This window comes from Procambarus clarkii, chromosome 32 (genome assembly GCF_040958095.1).
Source record: "Procambarus clarkii isolate CNS0578487 chromosome 32, FALCON_Pclarkii_2.0, whole genome shotgun sequence".
NCBI lineage: Eukaryota > Metazoa > Arthropoda > Malacostraca > Decapoda > Cambaridae > Procambarus > Procambarus clarkii.
The window spans coordinates 737,265-760,843 of NC_091181.1; the positions used below are offsets into that span (position 1 = coordinate 737,265).

Genomic DNA, 23,579 nt, shown 5'->3' on the forward strand with positions numbered 1-23,579 from the left:
CTTCACTTTCTAGTGTGTGGTTTGGTCAACTTATCCATGTTTACTGGCGATGCTAAACTAATGAGACGAATCAGAACTAAGGAGGACTGTACACCATTACAGGATGACTTAAACAATCTTCAGAGATAAGAAATGTGAGAAATGGCTAATAGACTTTAACCCTGACACATGCAAGGTTATGAAGAGATGGAGCAAGGAGACCTCATATACCGTCCAAGATGAAGGGAAGGCAACTTCCAACTTCTGAGAGAGAGAAAGACTTAGTAGTGGACACAAGGAAAGAGCTATCACCAGAGGCACACATCAGCAGGATAACGAGGGCAGCATATGCCATACTGGCACACGTCCAGTTAGCCTTCAGCAGATTGGACAAAGAACCCTTGTGAGAGCTGTACACATCCCATGTGAGAGCTGTTATTGAGCATGCTGCCCCGGCATGGAACCCTTACCTGAAGACACTAAACAAAACTAAAAAAAGTTAAAAGTAATACAACAAGGCTCGTTCCTGAGTTAAGGGAACTGAGCTATGAAAACTGAGGGAACTGAACCTCACTACACTGGAGGAAAGAAGAATAGGGCGGACATGATAACGACGTACAAGATACTAACGGGGGATTGACAAAATAGATATGGAAACCAAATTTAAATTAATGAACAGTAGAGCGAAAGAACATAATTGGAAATTGGAAACGCAAATGAGCCACAGACATGTCAGAAAGAACATTTTCAGTCTTAGTCATAAGTGGAACACGGAAGGAAAGGGAATTATTAGAGGAAATCACCAAGCCATTACGACTAAATAACACTGAGAAGGGCTCAGGATAAGGATTTGGGATGGGACGGGGGAAGGAATGGTGCCCAACCACTTGGACGGTCGGGGATTGAACGCTGACCTGCATGAAGCGAGACCGTAGCTAACAAACTAGACGAAGAGGTTGTCCAAGCCATATCCACATACAACTTTTAATATAAATATGGTAAAAAAATGAGTGAGAGAGAGTCAATGCATTGAATTAATGATGGTGGAAAGTCGGGGCTTAAGAACAGATGCTCGACCCTGCAAGCTCAACTAGGTGAGTACACACACACACACACACACATTGACCATATCTAGTCAAGGATAAGACTAAACTGGAAAAGGTTCAAAGGTTTGCCACCAGACTAGTACCCGAGCTGAGAGGTATGAGCTACGAGGAGAGACTACGGGAATTAAACCTCACTTCGCTGGAAGACAGAAGAGTTAGGGGGGACATGATCACCACATTCAAGATTCTGAAGGGGATTGATAGGGTAGATAAAGACAGTCTATTTAACACAAGGGAAACACGCACAAGGGGACACAGGTGGAAACTGAGTGCCCAAATGAGCCACAGAGATATTAGAAAGAACTTTTTTAGTGTCAGAGTGGTTGACAAATGGAATGCATTAGGAAGTGATGTGGTGGAGGCTGACTCCATACACAGTTTCAAGTGTAGATATGACAGAGCCCGATAGGCTCATGAATCTGTACACCTGTTGATTGACGGTTGAGAGGCGGGACCAAAGAGCCAGAGCTCAACCCCCGCAAACACAACTAGGTGAGTACAACTAGGTGAGTACAACTAGGTGAGTACACACACACACACACACACACACACACACACACACACACACACACGTCACCCTGCTCAATACATCTCATTATTTTCTTCCAGACCCGCTCGGTGGTGTTGCCAGTTCGCAGGGCGGAGAAAGAGAGCGGGAGGGGACACAGAGGGGAAAGAGGGGGGACAGAGGGGAAAGAGGGGGGGAAAGAGGGGGGGGAAGACGGGGGACGGAGGTGAGGAGGGACGTATGAAATAGGGGGAAACAGGAGAAAGGGCGGAGGGGGAGTAAAAAGAGAAGAATGAGGGGAAAGCTGGTGCCGGGAAGAAGGCGAGGGGAATTGTGGCTGGTTAAGGCGTTGTGAGGTGGACGATGAGGGTACAGGCGGCGTCCCCAGCCCCAACGGTACAGGAGGCGTCCCCAGCCCCAACGGTACAAGTGGCGTCCCCCAACCCCAACGGTACAGGCGGCGTCCCCAGCCCCAACGGTACAGGAGGCGTCCCCAGCCCCAACGGTACAGGCGGCGTCCCCCAACCCCAACGGTACAGGCGGCGTCCCCCAGCCCCAACGGTACTGGCGGCGTTCCCCAGCCCCAAAGGTACAGGCGGCGTCCCAGCCCCAACGGTACAGGAGGCGTCCCCAGCCCCAACGGTACAGGCGGCGTCCCCCAGCCCCAACGGTACAGGCGTCGTCCCCCAGCCCCAACGGTACAGGAGGCGTCCCCCAGCCCCAACGGTACAGAAGGCGTCCCCCAGCCCCAACGGTACAGGAGGCGTCCCCCAGCCCCAACGGTACAGGCGGCGTCCCCAGCCCCAACGGTACAAGCGGCGTCCCCCAACCCCAACGGTACAGGCGGCGTCCCCCAGCCCCAACGGTACAGGCGGCGTTCCCCAGCCCCAACGGTACAGGCGGCGTCCCCAGCCCCAACGGTACAGGCGGCGTCCCCAGCCCCAACGGTACAGGAGGCGTCCCCCAGCCCCAACGGTACAGGAGGCGTCCCCAGCCCCAACGGTACAGGAGGCGTCCCCCAGCCCCAACGGTACAGGAGGCGTCCCCCAGCCCCAACGGTACAGGAGGCGTCCCCCAGCCCCAACGGTACAGGAGGCGTCCCCCAGCCCCAACGGTACAGGCGGCGTCCCCCAGCCCCAACGGTACAGGAGGCGTCCCCCAGCCCCAACGGTACATGAGGCGTCCCCCAGCCCCAACGGTACAGGCGGCGTCCCCAGCCCCAACGGTACAGGAGGCGTCCCCCAGCCCCAACGGTACAGGCGGCGTCCCCAGCCCCAACGGTACAGGCGGCGTCCCCCAGCCCCAACGGTACAGGAGGCGTCCCCAGCCCCAACGGTACAGGCTGCGTCCCCAGCCCCAACGGTACAGGCTGCGTCCCCAGCCCCAACGGTACAGGCTGCGTCCCCAGCCCCATCGGTACAGGCTGCGTCCCCAGCCCCAACGGTACAGGCTGCGTCCCCAGCCCCAACGGTACAGGCTGCGTCCCTAGCCCCAACGGTACAGGCTGCGTCCCAGCCCCAACAGTACAGGCTGCGTCCCCAGCCCCAACGGTACAGGCTGCGTCCCAGCCCCAACGGTACAGGCTGCGTCCCCCAGCCCCAACGGTACAGGCTGCGTCCCAGCCCCAACGGTACAGGCTGCGTCCCCAGCCCCAAAGGTACAGGCGGCGTCCCCAACCCCAACGGAACAGACGTCGTCTCCAGCCCCAACGGTACAGGAAACTTCCCCAGCCCCAACGGTACAGGAGGCGTCCCCAGCCCCAACGGTACAGGAGGCGTCCCCAGCCCCAACGGTACAGGAGGCGTCCCCAGCCCCAACGGTACAGGAGGCGTCCCCCAACCCCAACGGTACAGGAGGCTTCCCCAGCCCCAACGGTACAGGAGGCTTCCCCAGCCCCAACGGTACAGGAGGCTTCCCCAGCCCCAACGGTACAGGAGGCTTCCCAGCCCCAACGGTACAGGCGGCGTCCCCCAGCCCCAACGGTACAGGGGGCTTCACCCAGTTCCAACGGTACAGGAGGCTTCCCCCAGTCCCAACGGTACAGGGGGCTTCCCCAGTCCCAACGGTACAGGGGCTTCCCCCAGTCCCAACGGTACAGGGGGCTTCCCCCAGTCCCAACGGTACAGGGGGCTTCCCCCAGTCCCAACGGTACAGGGGGCTTCCCCCAGTCCCAACGGTACAGGGGGCTTCCCCCAGTCCCAACGGTACAGGGGGCTTCCCCCAGTCCAACGGTACAGGCGGCGTCCCCCAGCCCCAACGGTACAGGGGGTTTCCCCCAGTCCCAACGGTACAGGAGACTTCCCAGCCCCAACGGTACAGGAGGCTTCCCCAGCCCCAACGGTACAGGAGGCGTCCCCCAGCCCCAACGGTACAGGCGGCGTCCCCCAGCCCCAACGGTACAGGGGGCTTCCCCCAGTCCCAACGGTACAGGAGGCGTCCCCAGCCCCAACGGTACAGGAGGCGTCCAAAGACACGCGTGAAGTGAACATGTTGACCACCATTCACCATGATACAATGATGGACAGTGGCAAGGTGAACAGAACAACAAAACAAATAATCTATAAGCCAGATTGTGTCTTGGACTATGACATCAACATGCGTTTCGTGGATAAATGTGATATGATGGTGGGGGCAGTAGAGTGTGTGCGGAAAACAATGAAGGGGACCAAGAAAATGTTTTTCCACCTTGTTGATGTAACAATGCTGAACAGTTACAATATGTATCTGGTCAAAACAGGTGGTAAACGAAATTTCCCTGCGTTCACTTTTACAGTAGTAAACACAATTACTAGTGAGTTTGGCAAAGTAATTCCTGGCATACAGAGGCCCATTCTGAACCCGGTATTGCACCATGCTCCAGCACACATGCTCGCTTTCAAGGATGCCTTTGTCACACACAATCTAAGGTATTTACCACCAACTGCAAAGCGTGCTGTTGGCCAGTGTGAGTGCATTGTATGCAAGACAACAACCAAGAGGGAACAGAAACGAAAAATGGTGATGTTGTAGTCGTGTTGATTTAGGGGCGACGACGATCGTGGGATCGGATAGGCCCCGGCGTACCCGTTAAGGGTGAATCGCAAAGCCTGGAAAGGTGGAACGCCAATCCAAATCGCAAAATGAGTGACGCCAATCACTAGAAACTAATATGCCATACGGCAAATAAACGCACAGTCAGGCAGATGATTGGGGAGACCCAGGAGTCCCTCAGGGTGACAAGCACCGGCCCCGCTCCACACAGAGAACACCAGGTAGCAAAACCAAAACTGCCCCCAACTAAAACGCAAAAAGTCATCCAGTGTCCTCCGGTAGAGCAGAAGCCAGCCGCCCACCACGACCGTGGGCACACCAGGAGCCCACCAAGACCCGCCAACCCCCGGCACCTCTCGGCCAAGCCGGTCCCCGAACACTGTCACCCTGCCGGGAGAACCAGCCAGAACACGTCCCCCCCAAAAAATCTATCAACAATCCTGTAACCTAAGGCGATATGTGCGCCAGGCGTCGTACAACCGGACCGCTGAAAAGGGATGCCAAACGGCAGTAGCAAAAAAACGCGAAACAAGACGTGATCAGGTGTCCCCCAGGCAGAGGAGGTATCCAGACATCCGCTCGGCTTCAAGGTTGAACCAGGAGTCCCAAAAATGGTGATGACATGTTGCACAGCGTGTCAGGTCCCTCTGTTCTATGACAAATGTTTTGACGAGTATCACAGTCTTGATGACTTCTAAATGTTCAAGACTGGTGTAAAATCATGTAAATACAGAATAAGTGGGTGTAAATATTGAAAATAAATCATAAGAAATAGTATATTTTATTGAAAAATAAGACATTTTTGTGCAAATAATTGTGACAATAATATGTGGATATATTATACATTGACAATAGTTGTATGATAATAAATCGTTATGTGAGAACATATTGAATCACACCAGTGAAAAAATGGGTGTAAAATACGCCATAGATACTGTAAATAAAACCACGAAAGTAATTCGCGGCAACTCGGGCTCCTTCTCTGCTGCGCCTGACTCAGCTCAGGCGCTCAGCGCTCCAGCGAAAATGAATCGTGACGTCATTGGCCAACTTCTCGGCTCATTTACGTCATTGGTAAGACCAATTAAATTTTTTATTATTTTTCCTGTGCTCGGGGAACACAAATAAAGTGATTAAAAGAAAAAGAAGTTTTTGTGAATTTTTTTTTGTTGCGTCTGTGGGTGTTGAAGACCCCTTGCAGCCCAAGAGCTATTTCAGTTTTGTTAATAGGATATAATTACTGAAGCTCGCTCCTCATTACCACACCAGAATCTGGGTAATAGAACTTTTCTGTCATAAAAAATGTAACATTTTGTATTAAATGTGAAAATGCACCCCGTATGCACCAACTAAGAAAAAGTTTTCCTAACTCTATTAATATCTTCTGGTATTTTACTTCCCACCCCACTTATGGTCAGCTTTATTCTATGTTAATTTACTGTAATTACTTAAGGTTTAGGTTAAAAATAAGGCTAAGAACAAATTTCACAGTAATGCACACTTTATAGTAAAGTACAAAAATGAAAAGTTGCACTTTACTGATGCTTATACACAAATAAGTAAAAAATGTAATGTAACAGGTTTTTTCTGTTAATCATAAGCAGTTGCCTTTAATTTGTTATGAAGCCAACTATTGTTGTGTTCGTAGCTACCTAAAGGATGTATACCTTGCAATTAACAGTAGTTACTTTTGTTTGTCTTTTCACTGAACTAGCTAGCTAAGTCACTTTAGGTGAAGTTCGGCTAGTTAGGTTTTATACTAGGTTAAGTTAGCCTAATGTGGAATATGGTAGTCCACAGCTCGGTCTGTAAAAGGACTTATTGTGATTGTGGAGTATGATACTCCAGTATCCGGTTCGAATGACCAAAAATGTGGGATTTCTTTAACTTCTGACTCCCTCAAATAAGGGAGCAAACTGTTGTTTTCTTCTTGGGGTAGTGGACTGTATTTATTCTGTGTTCCCTAATTGGCTCAGTTTTCAGAGTTTTCCAATGGAAATGGGGCTGCTTTCATTTATTGTTTAATGAGAAAATCTACACTTACCACTTTGTATATGTGAGATTACTGCCTACGGGGAATGGCATTAATACAAGTGACCTCAGTCAGAAAGGACTGCACTGACAACAAACAAATGCTGTAAAGACTGCTTATTACTTAAAGACTGACGTAGGTGGCGTAGAGCTGCCACCAGCGTCCAAAACCTTGACGCTCTATGATCCACTGGGTCGTGGAGCTTCTGTAACTGCTGAGGGCAATTGTCAGAGTAGCTCTAGGGGGTCTCACACCAAAGAATTTGTATTGGTGTGTGTTGCTATGAAATTGGCTCGAGTCCAAGTATCCAGAACATCATATAGGGTTTACGCCAAAACGGTATACCGGTATACATTCATCACACTCTACCATGTTCACTAGAATTCCGCTGTTGATTGAAGATCGAACACTACACAGGCAAACCTCGTAAACAGGGACTACGGATGGAGGTGAGGAGTGATTGTGGAGGTGGCGAGCGGGTGAGGTAGCAAGCCACTGGACTACAAGGACGAGCATCCTTTGCCCCCAAGATAACTGGGGGAGGCAGAGGTGCGTTTCAGAGGACACACGGGGTGAGAATTTAGAGAGCCGATCTCTGCTGGTGGAACATAAATGGACACCATGTGATAAACACACGGGGTGGACAGCACAATGGACGAAATAAAACAGAATCCACACTGTCCCCAATTTTATGTTAATTCACTCAGACTTGTGAACTCAAAATATCGGAGTCGTATTTCTAGATACCTTGCACACAGTTTATTTAGCGATATGGTGACGGATCGCTCCTTATAACACAGATGAACACAGATCACTCACTACAAACCTATGATAGGAAATTACCCTGATTTTGGCCGAAATCAGGACAACCGTCTACACAGCCCAGGATCGCTCTCAGAATCCGATACCTTCCCTCTTCTTTGAGCGGGAAGGTGTCGGCAGCTGTTGTTTTAGATTTAGCTACTCAGAACGAAATGTCTATGAAGCACGGGCTATGGTGTGCCCGTGGTGTCGGCGGCATCCCCCTTGTCTTTTGAGAGGGACAATCAGGTGACGGCATCTAGGAGGCCCAATAATACCTCGAACAATGAGAAGCACCAGTCGGTGAGGCCCACCCTAAGGCCAACGAAAAACTGTTAGGGACACCAGCTTACAGGCACCTACCTCCTCGCCTGTCTCTTAGCCGCCAGATGCTTACAATCATGGTAATGCTATAACTATTTACTCAGTAATGCTACGGCGGCCACCGTGAGTTTTCTGGACAGCTTAGGGGTGTCTGCTTTTCAAAGACACTTAATTTCGACCTTCTAGCTGCTATATTTAGAAAACTAGAATTTCGTGCATTCCTGTGCACTCTCTGAAATTTCCTGAAAGCAAAATGGTGAACTGCTTCCTCTATCAATCGTGTGTAAGCTAGCCAGAGGTACAACCTCTGACAGTAAAAAAAATATGGAAAATGCAGCTACCGCTGATATGGTTACATTATTCTAGCCTATCCTTTTGATCACATAAGAATTCTTATGATCACTATTATGAATTGATCACATATCTTGTCACATCAGAATTATTATAAACAATTACAAGATTATGTAATGATGTCAATTTGTCTATTGCAATTGTTTATGTTGTTTATTAATTTATTTATTAACTAGCTGTACCCGGCCACACGTTGCTGTGGCTCAGCAATGCATGTGAGTTGCTGAGCCACAGCAACCTTCCCCTGTTCTCCAGTCCTCCCCACTATTCCTCCCTCCCCCATACTCTCGTCCTCCCAACCAATCCCCACTCCCCCATCCCCTAGTCCTCCCCACCATTTTCCCCTCCCCCATCCCCTATTCCTCCCCCCATTCCTCACGTCACCATTCCCTCATCCTCCCCACCATTTCCCCCGTCCCCTCGTCCTCCCTTCCATATCCCCCACCCCTGTCCCCTCTTCGTCACCACCATCCCTCACTTTCCTGTCCTCTTGTCCTCCCCACCATTCTCCATGCCCCCGTCCCCTCGTCCCCCACCATCCCCTCGTCCTCCCCCTCTCCCTTGTCCCCTTTTCCTCTCAACCATATCCCACTCCCTCGTCCAATGCATTCCCAAATGATCTGATGTTTCCATCACTGAAAATAAGAATAACAGTTAAGAAATTTTAATGAAAAAAATAAACAATACCCATGAAATTCAGCTTAATTCCAAGCCAGTATTACACAAAATAATTAAATAAAAATAAAAAACTCTGAATCTATGAAAATCCTTTTATCAGTGCAATCGGAAACATTGAAATGGAATCATAACATATTTAGTATGATGTATGTTGCTCTTACGTGCAACAGATGGCGCCGATTTTTTTCTTTAAGTATGGTTTTACCTGTCACATGTGTGGCATCAATATTTATACTCACGAAATAAACGACATGGTAAACAACGCAGCTCAATTGCAATGCCAATGCCACAAAATAATTAAATTAAAATGAAAATAAATAAAAATCTTTGAAATTTCAATTTATCAATATAACTGGAAACATTGAAATGTAATCATAACATATTTAGCATAGCGTGTGCTGTTTTTATGTGCGACAGATGGTGCTGTTTTTCAAACAAACATGTTTTTACCTGTCACAGGAGTGGCATCTATATAGTAAGTATATGAAAACATATGCATATTCAAAATTTCAAAACAATCGGTGAAGAACTTTCTGAGATCACAGTGTGTGTTGTCCAACAGTGTCCAGTGTCCAACAGATGGCGCTGTTTTTCAAAAAAATGTTTATACCTGGCTAAGGTGTGACATCTATATATTTAGTATATAAAATCACACTCCTATTCGTATGCAACGTTATGTTACAATTTCAAGGTAATCGGTAAAGGGGTTTTGAAGATTTTCCTCACATGAAAAAGCATGAAAACACAGTGTTTAAAAAAATGCATGTTTTTTCTCGTCACAAACGTGACATCAATATAATATGAATATAAAAGCCCACTCGGATGCGAATGGAACGTTATGTGAAAATTTCAAAGCAATCAGTGAAGAACTTTCGGAGATTAGCAATTTTGAACAAACGAACATTTCCATTTTTATTTATATAGAGATTTGTTTATTAATTAGCTTATTAATCATTGTTTATTAATTGTATTAATTTGTTCATTAATTTTGCAATGTTTAATTGCAAATTAATTTGTTTTTAAGTAATCTACTTACTGTAGTGAGCTCGTAAGCTCATGGTAATAACAGCACCGGCAATATAATAGAAATAGTGGCACAAAGAATTTGATCCAATTACTGTTGCTACACCACCAACCTTCCCTTTATTTTAGTAAGATGTAGGCACAGAGCTCTTATGTTACTAAGATTTTAGCCCTCTTGTAGGGCCAGAGTTTGTAGTGTTGTTCACTACTGATGTTGAGGTGGGTTATTGAACTATATTGGCTACTGGCTTCAGGCGTTGTTCACATTCCACTCACAGTTCATGCTAAGACACACACTTGCTTCATTTAAAAAGAGTGTCTTACTGTTGTGGCAGATTATTGGTTACTCTCTATTTGGAGGGTGAGCGTCACTGCTGTGGTGATGTTGCACAAACACTTGTCCCTGTGTGAGAGAGGGAAGGCAATGCGGCTGTGGAAGAGCTGTCCTCGTTCTCTTCACTGTGTCAAGACATTTATATTAGTTTATACAGAGTCTCTTGCTTAATATGCACATTGTACACGCAGTTTATACCACCAATCGAGTGCTTGGTTGTTAAATGGTGGCAATAAGCAGCTTGAACTAACTGGAAAATCTTCTTCTTCTTCTTCTTGAGAATAGGTGCAGTTTGCATGAAGGTTGTACCCTCCTGATAACTGCACCAGGACAGATGTAAGGAGAGGCGATGATGTTAAGGAGGAGAAGAAAGTCAAATGTGTAAGATGTGTCGCCGGACCGTAGAAAGAGGAGCGGCGACGAACAGAGGTGGACATCAGAGGGAGACTCCCCGCACCGTAGGGCGGGGTGACAAGTTCACAACGCAGCTGATTCACGTACGGCGTAGCGTTGTGCGCAAGACGTTAACTGATATCTCTCTGGGAACTTGTATATCGGAAAGCGCAAGCAGTATGCTTCCCAAATCACCCACGTGTCGGAGGGCACCCGACCACAGGGCGGTGCCCTCGGCTGAGATATCTTATCCGGCACCCTATAAACAAACTCCTTCACCTGCGACACCCAGACAGTGGACGAGCACCATGGGATCGGAAGCACACGGGCATCCCGATAAGGGCCCAACACTGGACACTCACAGGGCACCACCCAAGCAGTTGGGACTAGGCTCCCCCCAGACCGAGGCAATGAAGGAGGGAGAACCGCAGGGGGATGCAGGCGCGGCATAGACCCCACCACTTAGGACAGTAGCCGAGGCCCCCCAGCGCACATCTTTCCGCAAAACCACGACGAGGTCCCGATCATCAGGGGTAATTCCCTACTGTGGAGATCCAACAGCAGGAGACTCAGGAGGGGGGGACACAGGTAGCAACTTCGGAGCCCCTCACAGCATCATCATCCACGGCGGGGGACGCCAGAGCACCATACTCCCCCACCATCTCCCAAGGCACACCACGAAGGGGAGACACACTCCGAGCCCGCCGCACCACACCACTCCCAGCAGGCCCCTCAGCAGGCACAGCCACCATTTTCACATCCGCACCGTCCGAAGAGTCCACAGAGGCAACATCACCCACACTGTCCACATCGTCCAGGGAAACAGCCTCAGAACACCGACGTGCACACTTCTGCAAAGGGATGGAAAGAGCAGAATTACATTCGCCAACACACACAGACATGGCAGGTATCACCTCCTGCCGAAGCCCTTCCCCCTCCAAAACAGCAGAACCCGCGTCACCGGGAGCCACAGACGGGGGTGGGACATAGACCTCTACTGGGACATCCTCCACTACACGCAGTGCAGGCCCGACACCCACACACACCGGCTCAACAACCCCAGGGGCCACAGCAGTCACCAGACGTGTCGCACAGGCCGTAGAACTCGCCTCAACAGGCGGAGCAGCAGACAGGCAATCAGGCGCCTCAGGCACAGCACTCACTCCATCCTCAGAAGCGTCCGAAGTCAACAGGGGTGGAAAGTTGTCCTCACGAAAAACATGCACCTGCCAGTTGCTCCCACGTCGCACGCAGCAGTGAGATGACCCACATTACCACACCTGTAACAGGTGCGCGGGTGCCCCCGATACAGGCAGCGGAGCGTGTAACCCAACACGGACACAGAGGACGGAACACTACTCTTAAATGACATGATCAGGTGCGAGAGCCGTCAAGCATCCCAGCACAGTGCCCTGCAAGTACCTTGTTAGGAGATCGTCGTTAAACTTGAATGGGGCACCACGCACCGACACATACGTCAAGGCGACGCTGAGGTTCACTACCTTAACAGAACCAGCGTCATCAGGGAGAGGGTAAACATGCCCCTCACCCCGCCCCAGAAATGCCTGAAATGCAGCCTGATGGCGAAACTTGACCAGGGCGCAGTTCCTCTGCAGCAGCTGGATGCCCAGCAATTCCGACAACTGCACCTGTAGAACATCCACTAGGGCAACACCAACCAAGAAGTGGTCCTCTGGCACCGTAAAAGCCATTCCAGCCGACGAGGTCCTCTTCAATGGAGGCCAGTAAGTCCCCATGTCTCCTCAACAGGCGTACCACGCCCACACGGGGAACAACACCCCCACAGCCGTCACAGATACCCTCCTCACACAGCTACTAGGGTGCAACTGGCGAGCGCTATGAACGACACGTCTGCACCCAACAGCCGCCGACGAGGCCCCTGGAAAATCATGTGGCGGAGTAATGTTTACACTCCTGTCGTAACAGCGTCTAGCCACTGTAATCATCCACCCCAAGGCTGGGCATAGGTTGCTCTGTCTGTTTAATTAAGAATCCATTTATACAAATGTTACTCAAACATATTTGGCTAAACAATTATTTATTGAGTATATGCATTTATTTTGGCATATAAAAATGATATGCTTATAGCTGTTAGATGTAATTACATATCCTGATATGAATTCATTTATGGAGAGAGGACTCTCTGGGAAGGTGGTTCACAAAATGGTCGTAATATGCTGATTAGACAATCTCTCTGTCTCGAGAAAGCTTGGCTTGTTCTATAATTAGCTATGCCTAAACCTTGTGCTTTCATAGACTCTCACATCTTTCATATTACTGATATGGGTAGGTCACTCTCAAATTACTGATGTGGATAGGTCACTCTTACATTAATGATGTGGGTAGTGTCAGGAGATGAATTTTTCTAGCTCCCTTGTGCACTGAAATGTGTGCACAGTAGGTGTGCACCGTAGCACCAGATGAAGAAGTACAACTCTTGCACAGTCGTGTGGGGTGTCTACGGATAGCCCTGGGTGAGTGCTAGTCATTAAGGCTACTGGAGCTGCTGTATCAAGTCTGTAAAGAAAGTTATAGCAGATTTCAGGTAGAATTTTGTACAAGTTCAAGTGGAGAGGGGAGTTTGGGGGTTAACGGTTGTAGGCTGACCCCTCTCTCGTGATTCCCTCGTACCAGGGGAAACAGCGTCGCATTGGTAGAACGAGAGTGGCCGACGCTCCAAGCCTTCTGAGATGCTTCGCTGTGTTTGTTGGAAGGAGCTGAGGGTACCCGCTCGATCGTGGGGCCCCTCGCTTGGCGCCAAAATTATAATTAACGAGTGTCTGTTGCTGAAGGAGGACGTATCGTACTCGTGCTAGGCCAAGCACCGGAAAGACCACCTGCAACGACACAAAAGTCAAAATCGATCATCGAGCCATCATCCTGGGACGTGGGAATAAGAATCCGGTATCATGGAAGAGGGAAAACGGTGATAAAGCTAACGAGTGTGAACTTAGGGGGCAGGGAATACCTTCCTGCGTGATTGTGGGACGCCACCCAGAGAAAGTGGACTGTGAAGGCTGTATTATATCTACATGTGGTAGTGACATATATCGTCTATTGTGCCTTAGTTACAAGGTACCTGGGAGAGACGAACTTGTGAAAGTTTAAGTGTTGTGTTGGAAACCTTGAATTCATAATTCCACAGAATTACCAGTGAACAGTGAGGGGACTCTTGTCATTTTCATGTGCCTCGCCGTACAGCGCCGTACCGTGTTGTACCGCGCCGTGTTGAGGGCGTGGAACCATCTCAGCTGTGTTTGTGTACCAGCCGCACCCACGCCTCGTTCTTGCCGAGCCTAGGCCGCGGGGGAGTACCTGCCACCGCCACCCTGGTTTGTGTGTCAGGACACCGCACCAGCCACCCCATAGTCCAGTCGACCATGTGTACGGAGTGGGAGAACGCCTACTTCACCACCTACTGCAGCAGCAAGTAGTGGGGGGGGGGGGGGGAGTTTCGTATGTGTGTGTTTGTTAGTGAGACCGGTCGGTGAAAATGGAGTAACTACCCGTTTTTGTTTTGGTGTGTAAAACTCTGAAGCTGGCTTCGCACCCAATGTTCCGTTTGCCATCATCCCTTTTAACACCTGTGAGGTGATGGGAAGTGGAGACGTGTGAGTTACACCTGTTCTAACGTCAATCAAGTTGAGGAGTGGGGCCCAGCTGTGAGGGAAGACATGTGTACGGACATAGAGGACATATAGACATATTCAGTTGTGTGGAGTTGTTATTTATTTTTCTGTATCTCCAAGGATGGAGGAAAGTGATTTTTTTTTTGTATTCCATTTTTCTATTGTGCTGTGTATGTGATATCTTTGCGGAGCGTCCCTGTTCCGGCAGCGTAGTGTGTATTGGGAGATTTCCCTGGGTGGTTAATTGATAATTTTATATTATATATTGGCCAGCACTTTTTTATATACTGGTGTGTTGTGTTAGGGCCGTGAAATATTATTGACATAATTTGCTGAGGAAGTGTTTGCAAGTAGCTGTGGGCGGCAAAGTTGTACCGTGTTGTACCGTGTTGTACCGTGTTGTGAACTGTTGACAGCTGTGTCCTTGGTGTAATGCATTGTGTACTATGAAGGATTCTGTAAGGATTTAAGTCATTAACGTCACTGCGGGACATCATTGCTTAACGAGGTCATTGTTGTCTTGTTGTACAGCATTGTGAGTAACGTAAATTTGTGGTTGCAGTTACCTGTCCACGTGACAGTTAGTTGAGCACCTCTTGCTAATTTGAGTAATTAACAGCAGTTACATTGAGTTCACGCAGTGGTGAGGAATTGTCGGAAGGACGACTAACGTAGTGTTAACGAATTAATGAGTCGTCGTTAATTAATTGTTTACCGTAAGGGAGGGGGGGGGGGGGGTGACTACCTGGCATGGTCGAAGTCAATTGAGCTGTCATAGCTGTCATAATTCGTTGGACTGATCGTATCTATCTGCGGGCAGGGGATTAAGCACTAGAGTAGCTGATTAAAGAGAATTAGCACCCGCTACTTGGTGAATTCACACAGTGTTGATGTTGTTGTTTATACAGAGTGTTGAGTAGCCTTGTGAAGTTTTTTTTTTTAGTTTTTTTTTTATTTTTACATGCAAGCATGCTTATAAGTACAATAAAAGGAAACAGTTACATCATAAAACAGAACAAAAAGACAAAGCACAAACGGACAAAACTAAGGAACAAAAGTACTAAACACAATAACGCCGGCCGGAAGGGCCGATCACAAAACAACAATAATTACAAACAGAATACAATAATTAAGTGAAACACAGCAGAATACAAAACAGAAATAACACACCAAACCTGAAACATACAGAACAAGGCTACCAGCACCGAAAGCACACACGGAGAGGCACCAACATAAAAACAAAAAAGTAAATAATAAATAACTAACAATACAACAACATAATTATACAATAAACAAAAAGGAAAAGCCCAACGGCAAAACTCGACAAAAAGCATAAACCCAGACTAGGTCACGCCAACAGCCTGAAAGGCACGCAACACCACACAAACAAGCGCACAAACAGTATCATAAAACCATAGAGCCACAAAGCATAACATAAGAACATGACACCCACAACCAGACACACACAAACCAAACCCCGGGCCGCACAGGAACCGGACACATACACACAAGCCACACAAAAAACCCACAACCTCAAACCGGAGCACGCAGGAACCGGGAAACAAACCCACCCCACCCACTCACACACACCCGACCCGCACCCCACACCCATGCACACTAATGGAAACAACCCACAACACACAAAGGAATCACGGGTGAGGAACACATTCCTCAGAGACAAGACCATACGTCTCCGCAGCCCAGGGATACCGTCGCTTGTAGGCCTCCCAAATCATATATTCCATGTCGGTAGGGGGACAATCCCCCTGCCGCCGCGGGCCCTTCATAAACTCGGGAACCACCAGATTAGGTGAAAACGGCCACTCCTTAAGCTCACTGACGCAAGTCACATAACGAGGCTGGGGAGCGCAACCCACGTCCTTCGAGGTAGCAGACGACACCGCTGAAGCGTACGAGGGCTGCCGAGACGGCCGCGTCGCCGTACGCACAGGAGTAGGGGACAATCGACGAGATGGCAACTCCACCGAGACTGCAGGAGACACTGAAGAGACGGCCGGAGACGGAAGAGGCGTCGAGATCGCAGCCGATGAAACGGGGACCGAGGAAGGGGTTACAGAACCCCCAGAACGAGCAGTCTTTTTCAACACCATCACCAGGCCACCTCGCTCACGACGAACATCGGCAGGGGGAACCACCCCCCATGAAGAACCGGAGCCATCCGATGCAGGCGACGCACCCGAAGCAGGAACCTCAGTCACCATATCTGCAGTGGAGGCCGAAACATTGGCAAATGCACCTCCGCCGTCACCGTAGTACGCAACATAACCGGAGCCACCCCTCCGTCGCCGGCAGATTCACATGCGACGAAGTCGCCAACATCTGTCCATGCTGAAGACGAACGCCGAGAACGCTTAGGCTCGGGCCGCACGTCATCCGACCCGGAGGCAGACTCCGAGACACACGCAACACAAGCCGGGCGAACCGATGCACGTCGCAGAACGGCAGCATCCTCAACCACATAGGGCACCAGGCCAGGCAGAGGAGGAAGCACCGGATCCACCCCAACACCCAGCACAGCCGGAACAGACGGCGAGGGTGCAGGGACAGGGTCAGATGCAGCAGAGGACGAACTGGAAGACGGGGGAATCGAGCAGCAGGCAGTCTGAAGAACCTCAGGGACACAAGTCGGAGCAGGACGATCACCCTGCGACGCCACCACCTCTTTAGGAGAGGCGACAACAACAGGGGGCGCACCAGGCGGCGCAACAGGCGACACAGGGGGCACATCCGGGGCTGAAGAGACGGCCACATCCACTGAATCCTCCTCCACAGGAAGCGGCGGAAAATCCACCTCACTGAAGAGGTTCACGGGTGCAACGGCAGGCACAGAACAGTCAGCAGCCTGATGGCCCAAGAGGCCACAACGATAACACGTCCGAGGCTGGCAGGCGTAAAATACCCGAACGCAAAGCCCAAAACGTAAAAGCCCATAAGCCGCACAGAGGACGGAATATCTTCCCGGAGCCTCATGCCCAGGGTGCGAATGTTGGTCCTCACACCCTTAAGTGGACTGGAAGACACCACGTTCACCCGCACACTAATCACTGCGCCATACTGGCCGAAGTACCGCCGTAGCAGACTCTCTGTAAACTCCAATGGAGCCCCATGCACACTGACGGACGTGAGGGCACCACTCCGATCAGATAGTGACACAGTGCCCGCACCATCCGGCAGGGGAAATGTCCGCCCCTCGTAACGACGGAGAAACTCGCGATATGCCAATTCCACGGTAAACTTCAATATCGCTCGACGAGCCGTCACCAGCTCGACACCATACATGTCGATCACAGGGACATGAAGCACCTCACACACCAGCGCTATCTCTGGGTAAGTAGCCTTGTGAAGTAGAGTACTAGAAGCCTCGTTAAGGCAATTTTGTCGTAAGACCAGAAAGAGACCTGTCAGTTGGGCGACAGCAGTGTCTATCAATACTCGTCTGAATTAATAAGCTGTTGGTGTGACTAATTAATTGGGAGTTACTCGCTGAATGAATAACGTCTCAAGTGTGATGTAATTAAAGGGCTTTCGAGTTATTGTTGTCATTTGAGTGTCGTTTAGACACGAGTGTGTTAACGTAAATTGAATTGTTGTTGACCGCTGTGGACGGTCGATTAACGTGATTATATCCCTTAGTGAATTCAATTAGTGAAACTTCTAGTATTGTTTGTCGTGAGAGACAAGTATTAACGTAAGTTTTTTATAGGAAGTCATCAGTGTTAGATCACCTGCCTAGTTACTTAGTACCTCACTGGGAGGGCCGTGAGTGTCATTCAAGATTTGTGATTATGTATATTGCTCATCGAGAGGGCCGTGACATATATTGATTGCAAGCTTGCGTCACCAGTGTGCACCACTCTGTTCAGTTTTTATTTTTTTTTATTTTTACATGCAATCATGCTTATAAGTACAATAAAAGTAAACAATAATAACATAGAACAGACCAAAATAACAAAGCACAAACGTGCAAAAACATAAAGGAACAAATGTACTAAACACAAAAACGCCGGCCGGAAGGGCCGACCACAAAACAACAATAATTACAAACAAATCACAACAAGCAAGTTAAAACACAGCTGAATACAATACAGAAATACACACCAAAACATGAAATATTCAGAACAAGGCTACCAGCACCGCAAACCCACACGGAGAGGCACCAACACAAAACGAAAATAATAATAATAATAATAATAATAATAATAATAATAATAATAATAAAAATAGCACAATGGCAAAACACGACAAAAAGCATAAACCCAGACTGGGTCACACCAACAGCCTGAAGGGCACGCAACACGACACAAGCAAGCGCACAAACAACAGCATAAAAACATAGAAATACAAAGCATAACATAAGCACACGACATCCACAACCAGACACACACACCAACCAAACCCCGGACCGCACAGGAACCGGACACACACACACACAAGCCACACAAACCCACAATCATAAACCGGAGCACGCAGGAACCGGGAAACAAACCTGCCCCACCCACACACACACCTGACCCGCACCCCACAACCATGCACACAAATGGAAACAACCAACAATACACAAAGGAATCATAAGCGAGGAATACATTTCTCAGAGACAGGAATATATTTCTCAGGGAACGAATCCCAAGGATACCTTCGCTTATAGGCCTCCCAAATCAAATACTCCATGTTGGTGGGGGGACGATCCCCCTGCCGCCGTGGGCCCAGCTTAAACTCGGGAACCTCCAGATCAGGCGGAAAGGGCCACTCCTGAAGCTCACTGGCGCAAGTCGCATAACGAGGCTGGGGAGCACAAGCCACGTCCTTCAAGGTAGCAGACGACACCGATGAAGCGTACGAGGGCTGCCGTATCGGCCGCGTCGCCGTACGCACAGGAGCAGGGGACAATCGACGAGATGGTAACGCCTCCACCGAGACCGCAGGAGACACTGAAGAGATGGCCGTAGACGGAAGAGGCGTCGAGACCGCTGTCGATGAAACGGGGACCGAGGAAGGGGTTACAGAACCTCCAGAGTGAGCAGTCTTTTACAACAGCATCACCAGGCCACCCCGCTCACCGTGAACCTCAGCAGGGGGAACCACCCCCCCCCCCCCCCCACGAAGAACCAGAGCCATCCGAAGCAGGCGACGCACCCAAAGCAGGAACCGCAGACACCACATCTAAAGTGAAGGCCAAAACACCGGCATTGGCATCCTCAGGCAAATGCACCTCCGCCGTCACCTTAGTATGCAACGCAACCGGAGCCACCCCTCCGTTGGCAGATCCACAAGTGTCGAAATCGCCAACGTCAGCCCACGCTGAAGACGAACGCCGGGAACGCTTAGGCTCTGGCCGCACATCATCAGACCCGGAGGCTGACTCAGAGACACGCGCAACACAAGCAGGGCGAACCGATGCACGTCGCAGAACGGCAGCATCCTCAACCACATGGGGCACCAGGCCAGGCACAGGAGAAAGCGCCGGATCCACCCCATCACCCAGCACAGCAGGAACAGATGGCGAGGGTGCAGGGACAGGGTCAGACGCAGCAGAGGACGAACTGGAAGCCGGGGGAATCGAGCAGAAGGCAGTCTGAAGAACCCCAGGGACATTAGTCGGAGCAGGACGATCACCATGTGACGACACAACCTCTTGAGGAGAGGCGACAACAACAGGGGGCGCACCAGGCGACGCAACAGGCGACACAGGGGGCACATCCGCGGCTGAAGAGACGTCCACATCCACCGCATCCTCCTCCACAGAAAGCGGCAGAAAATCCTCCTCACTGAAGAGGTTCATGGGTGCAACGGCAGGCGCAGAACAGTCAGCAGCTTGATGGCCCAAGAGGCCACAACGATAACATGTCCGAGGCTGGCAGGCGTAAAACACCCGAACGTTGTAACCCAGAAGACGCACAGAGGACGGAATATCTTCTCGGAGCCTCATGCCCAGGGTGCGAATGTTAGTCCTCACACCCTTAAGTGGACTGGAAGACACCACGTTCACCCGCACACTAACCACTGCCCCAAACCGGCTGAAGTACCGCCATAGCAGACCCTCTGGAAACTCCAATGGAGCCCCATGCACACTTAGGTAAGTGAGGGCACCACTCCGATCAGAGAGTGACACAGTGCCCGCACCATCCGGCAAGGGTAATTTCCGCCCCTCGTATCGACGGAGAAAGTCGCGATACGCCAATTCCTCTGTGAACTTCAATATCGCTCGACGTGCCGTCACCAGCTCGACTCCATAAATATTGAACACAGGGATATGAAGCAACTCACACACCAGCGCTATCTCTGGGTACCCAGCCCGGCTGGAAAATTCGAGGCCCACAGACTGAGCCCGCAGTACAGGGGGGAAGGGGGACCCCATGGTGAACTCCACATCAGCACAGGCAGGCAGAGACACACCCGCCCTCAACCGGCCAAAGTGGCAAACAACACCAACAGCCGGAGCGCCGAGGCAACATGTCTGTCCCCTACCGAAGCTAGGGCCAGACTCATCACTCTGTTCAGTTAGTGTCATCATTCAGTCAGCGACGACGGGAAGGATTCCGTGGGTCCACCAGGCTGTTGAATTAGCTGTTGCTAAATGTGCCACAGGAAGACAGTAAAGTAACGTAAACTCGTTGTTGTAGTAATTCTGGATTTTTGTTGAATAAATTGTAATTGTTCTACAAACAGTCATTTAAGATAAATACCCCAATCATATTGTCCCAATTGTCATGTTCTGCAACGCCTTGCATGCTTATGTGTAAATTGAGTTTGTTCCTAGAGCTCGAGTACAATTCATAGCACCATACTTCAAAGAAATTCGAAGTGAGTTCCCGTCGGTTACCCTTTATTAGTTATTACTAAAACGAGCCAATGGCCCAAGTGGACAGGTTTTTACCCGTGTGGTGGAAGGCTAGTGGCTCCTCCCGCTTTTCCTATGGTCTCAGGCTTGAAGTTAAAAATTTCCTATGGTCTCAGGCTTGAAGTTAAAAATCTGCTAGTAAGCAGTTCTTTCTGTTTGAGGTCTGCCTCCCATGCGAGGTAGTTATATTAACATAACATTAATAGGAAATATTTTTTTTTATCAAGTAAAAGTCAAAGAAAAAAGTCTTACAGGTAGATCACTCTCGCATTACTGATGTGGGTAGGTCACTCTCACATTACTGATATGGGTAGGTCACTCTCACACTATTGATAAGTTGGGTAGGTTATTATAACATTAATGACGATGCGGGCAAATCACTATTAAATTATTGCTGACACTGGTAGGTCACTCTTAAAGAAAAAATCTATACCAGAAATCTGTTAATCTAAACCATCATAGGACCATGGGCGAGATGAAAATTAGATGAGTACACATTAAGAATTAATAGGGTATATTATTAATTTCTGAATAAATCTATAGAAACACGTCCAGTCACTTAACTGTTACAGTGCCTTGAATTGAAGTGTGTCAGTGACGAGTACTGAAGTCCTGTAATAATCTATGTATTAAACATTATCAACAAAACAACTTGCTGAGTGCTGGACCACTCTAACCTGCAACAAGATCTCCAATTAAGGAAAGGGAAAATTTGGATGATTAATATATTACAACAGTTATAATTATAGAAGTAATGATTTGTAAAGCACGTTTGCTCTAACATGAAAAACATTCAAAGGAACGAACATTCGACTGTAACCATCACCTGTGACGAGGTATTGGCTGAACAGGACCTGACACAGTGCTCAAGTACTCACTCGAAACATTATATAGTAATGACGTTATAACTTCAATATTAATTAAAGATGAGTCACTTATCAGACCTACTTGATGTTGACCTGTGGAGCGAGACTCGCGTATCTCTGGTGAGGCCGCTGACTAGTACTGGACTGGCTCTAGTATTTTGTTAAAGGTGAAACGTGGTAGCGTGTCTGTGCTTCTCCGGTGGGGTAAAGAACGCTCTCGGTCGAATCAAAGACCGGGCAAGTTCCCACCGACCAGCAATACCCTTAGATATACAACCGGGCTAGTGCGAATTTTGATCAAACTATTGCTCCATGGAAGGGTAATAGGATGTCAGTCTCAACCAGCAAGTTTGAAATGGACTCTATAATTTACTGCTGACTCAGGTCATTCTGGTGATTCTGGTAGGTCACTCTCACATTACTGCTGAGGTGGTAGGTCACTCTCACATTACTGCTGATGGTGGTAGATCACTCTCACATTACTGCTGATGGTGGTAGATCACTCACACATTACTGTTGATGCTGGTAGGTCACTCTCAAATTACTGCTGATGCTGGTAGGTCACTCTCACATTACTGCTGACGGTGGTGGTGGGTCACTGTCACATAACGTGAGTAGGGAGATTTAGAGCCTGCGGTCCACCTGGCCAGCTGGTGCAAGATGAGATGGATCAGTTGGCCAGGTGGATAATTAGGGCGTGCTCTATGTCTGAGGGGCGCACCATGAGTTAAGTGGGTTAAGCTCCACCCCCTTGGAGATGGTGAGGGCCCATGGGGAGTGAGGAGGAGGAGGATGGGTAGGAGGGAGGAGTGATGTCGAGGAGTAGTTAAGAAAGTAGAAGGGTAGTTGTAAAAGATGAAACAAATCTACGTGTAGTAAACCTCACATTTCAATAGGATGTGCGCGTCCCACTCCAACCCGTTCTCGCAAATTTAATAAGTCAATATTGACTTATTAATTGCATGCATTGGTGACATACTAAACATAATAGTTTCCCTTGAAAAGCTTCATAGAAAACACTGACTTTACCTAACCTACTTAGTATGTTAAAATTAGCATCTTATAGCTTCGTAATTACAATTGTTACTTAACCTATTATAGGTATAGGTTAGGTAATAATTGTAATTACGAAGCAATAAGATGCTTATCTTAACATACTAAGTAGGTTAGGTAAGGTCGGTGTTTTCTATGAAGCTTTTCAAGGGAAACTATTATGTTAAGTATGTCACCTATGCACATATTTAATAAGTGAATATTGACTTATTAAATTTGCGAGAACGGGTTGCCCACTCACGTTGTGCGGGCCGGCGACGAGTCAGGTGAAGAGAGAGGTGGGGACTCCTTCCCCTTTTATAGGTGTGTCGGTCTCCTAGGTGAATGAGTGAACCAATTAGGAGAATTAAGCCCCACTCACTTTTTGCTCCTCAGCGTGAGAATGGAGAGGGGGGGGGGGGGGGTGGAGTCTACAGCAGGATAGATAGGATACTCGTTTCCTGCCATCAGATGAGCCACAGAGAGAGAGAAAGAGAGAGAGAGAGAAAGAGACAGACAGAAAGAGAGAGAGAGAGAAAGAGACAGACAGAAAGAGAGAGAGAGAGAGAGAGAGAGAGAGAGAGAGAGAGAGAGAGAGAGAGAGAGAGAGAGA

At 49.0% G+C, this 23,579-nt stretch overlaps 1 protein-coding gene across 1 annotated transcript; it reads left to right on the top strand.

Moving 5' to 3' along the window:
- Positions 1–1,956: 1,956 nt before the first annotated feature.
- LOC138370382 (uncharacterized) lies at positions 1,957–4,602 on the top strand. Its single transcript, XM_069334733.1, has one exon. It carries the CDS (start codon positions 1,957–1,959, stop codon positions 4,600–4,602), a length of 2,646 nt encoding a protein of 881 aa, XP_069190834.1.
- The last annotated feature ends 18,977 nt before the right edge of the window (positions 4,603–23,579 follow it).

Bases quoted from the DNA above. Each gene is read 5' to 3' on its own strand.
- LOC138370382 (XM_069334733.1), top strand. From the start codon at position 1,957: ATGAGGGTACAGGCGGCGTCCCCAGCCCCAACGGTACAGGAGGCGTCC.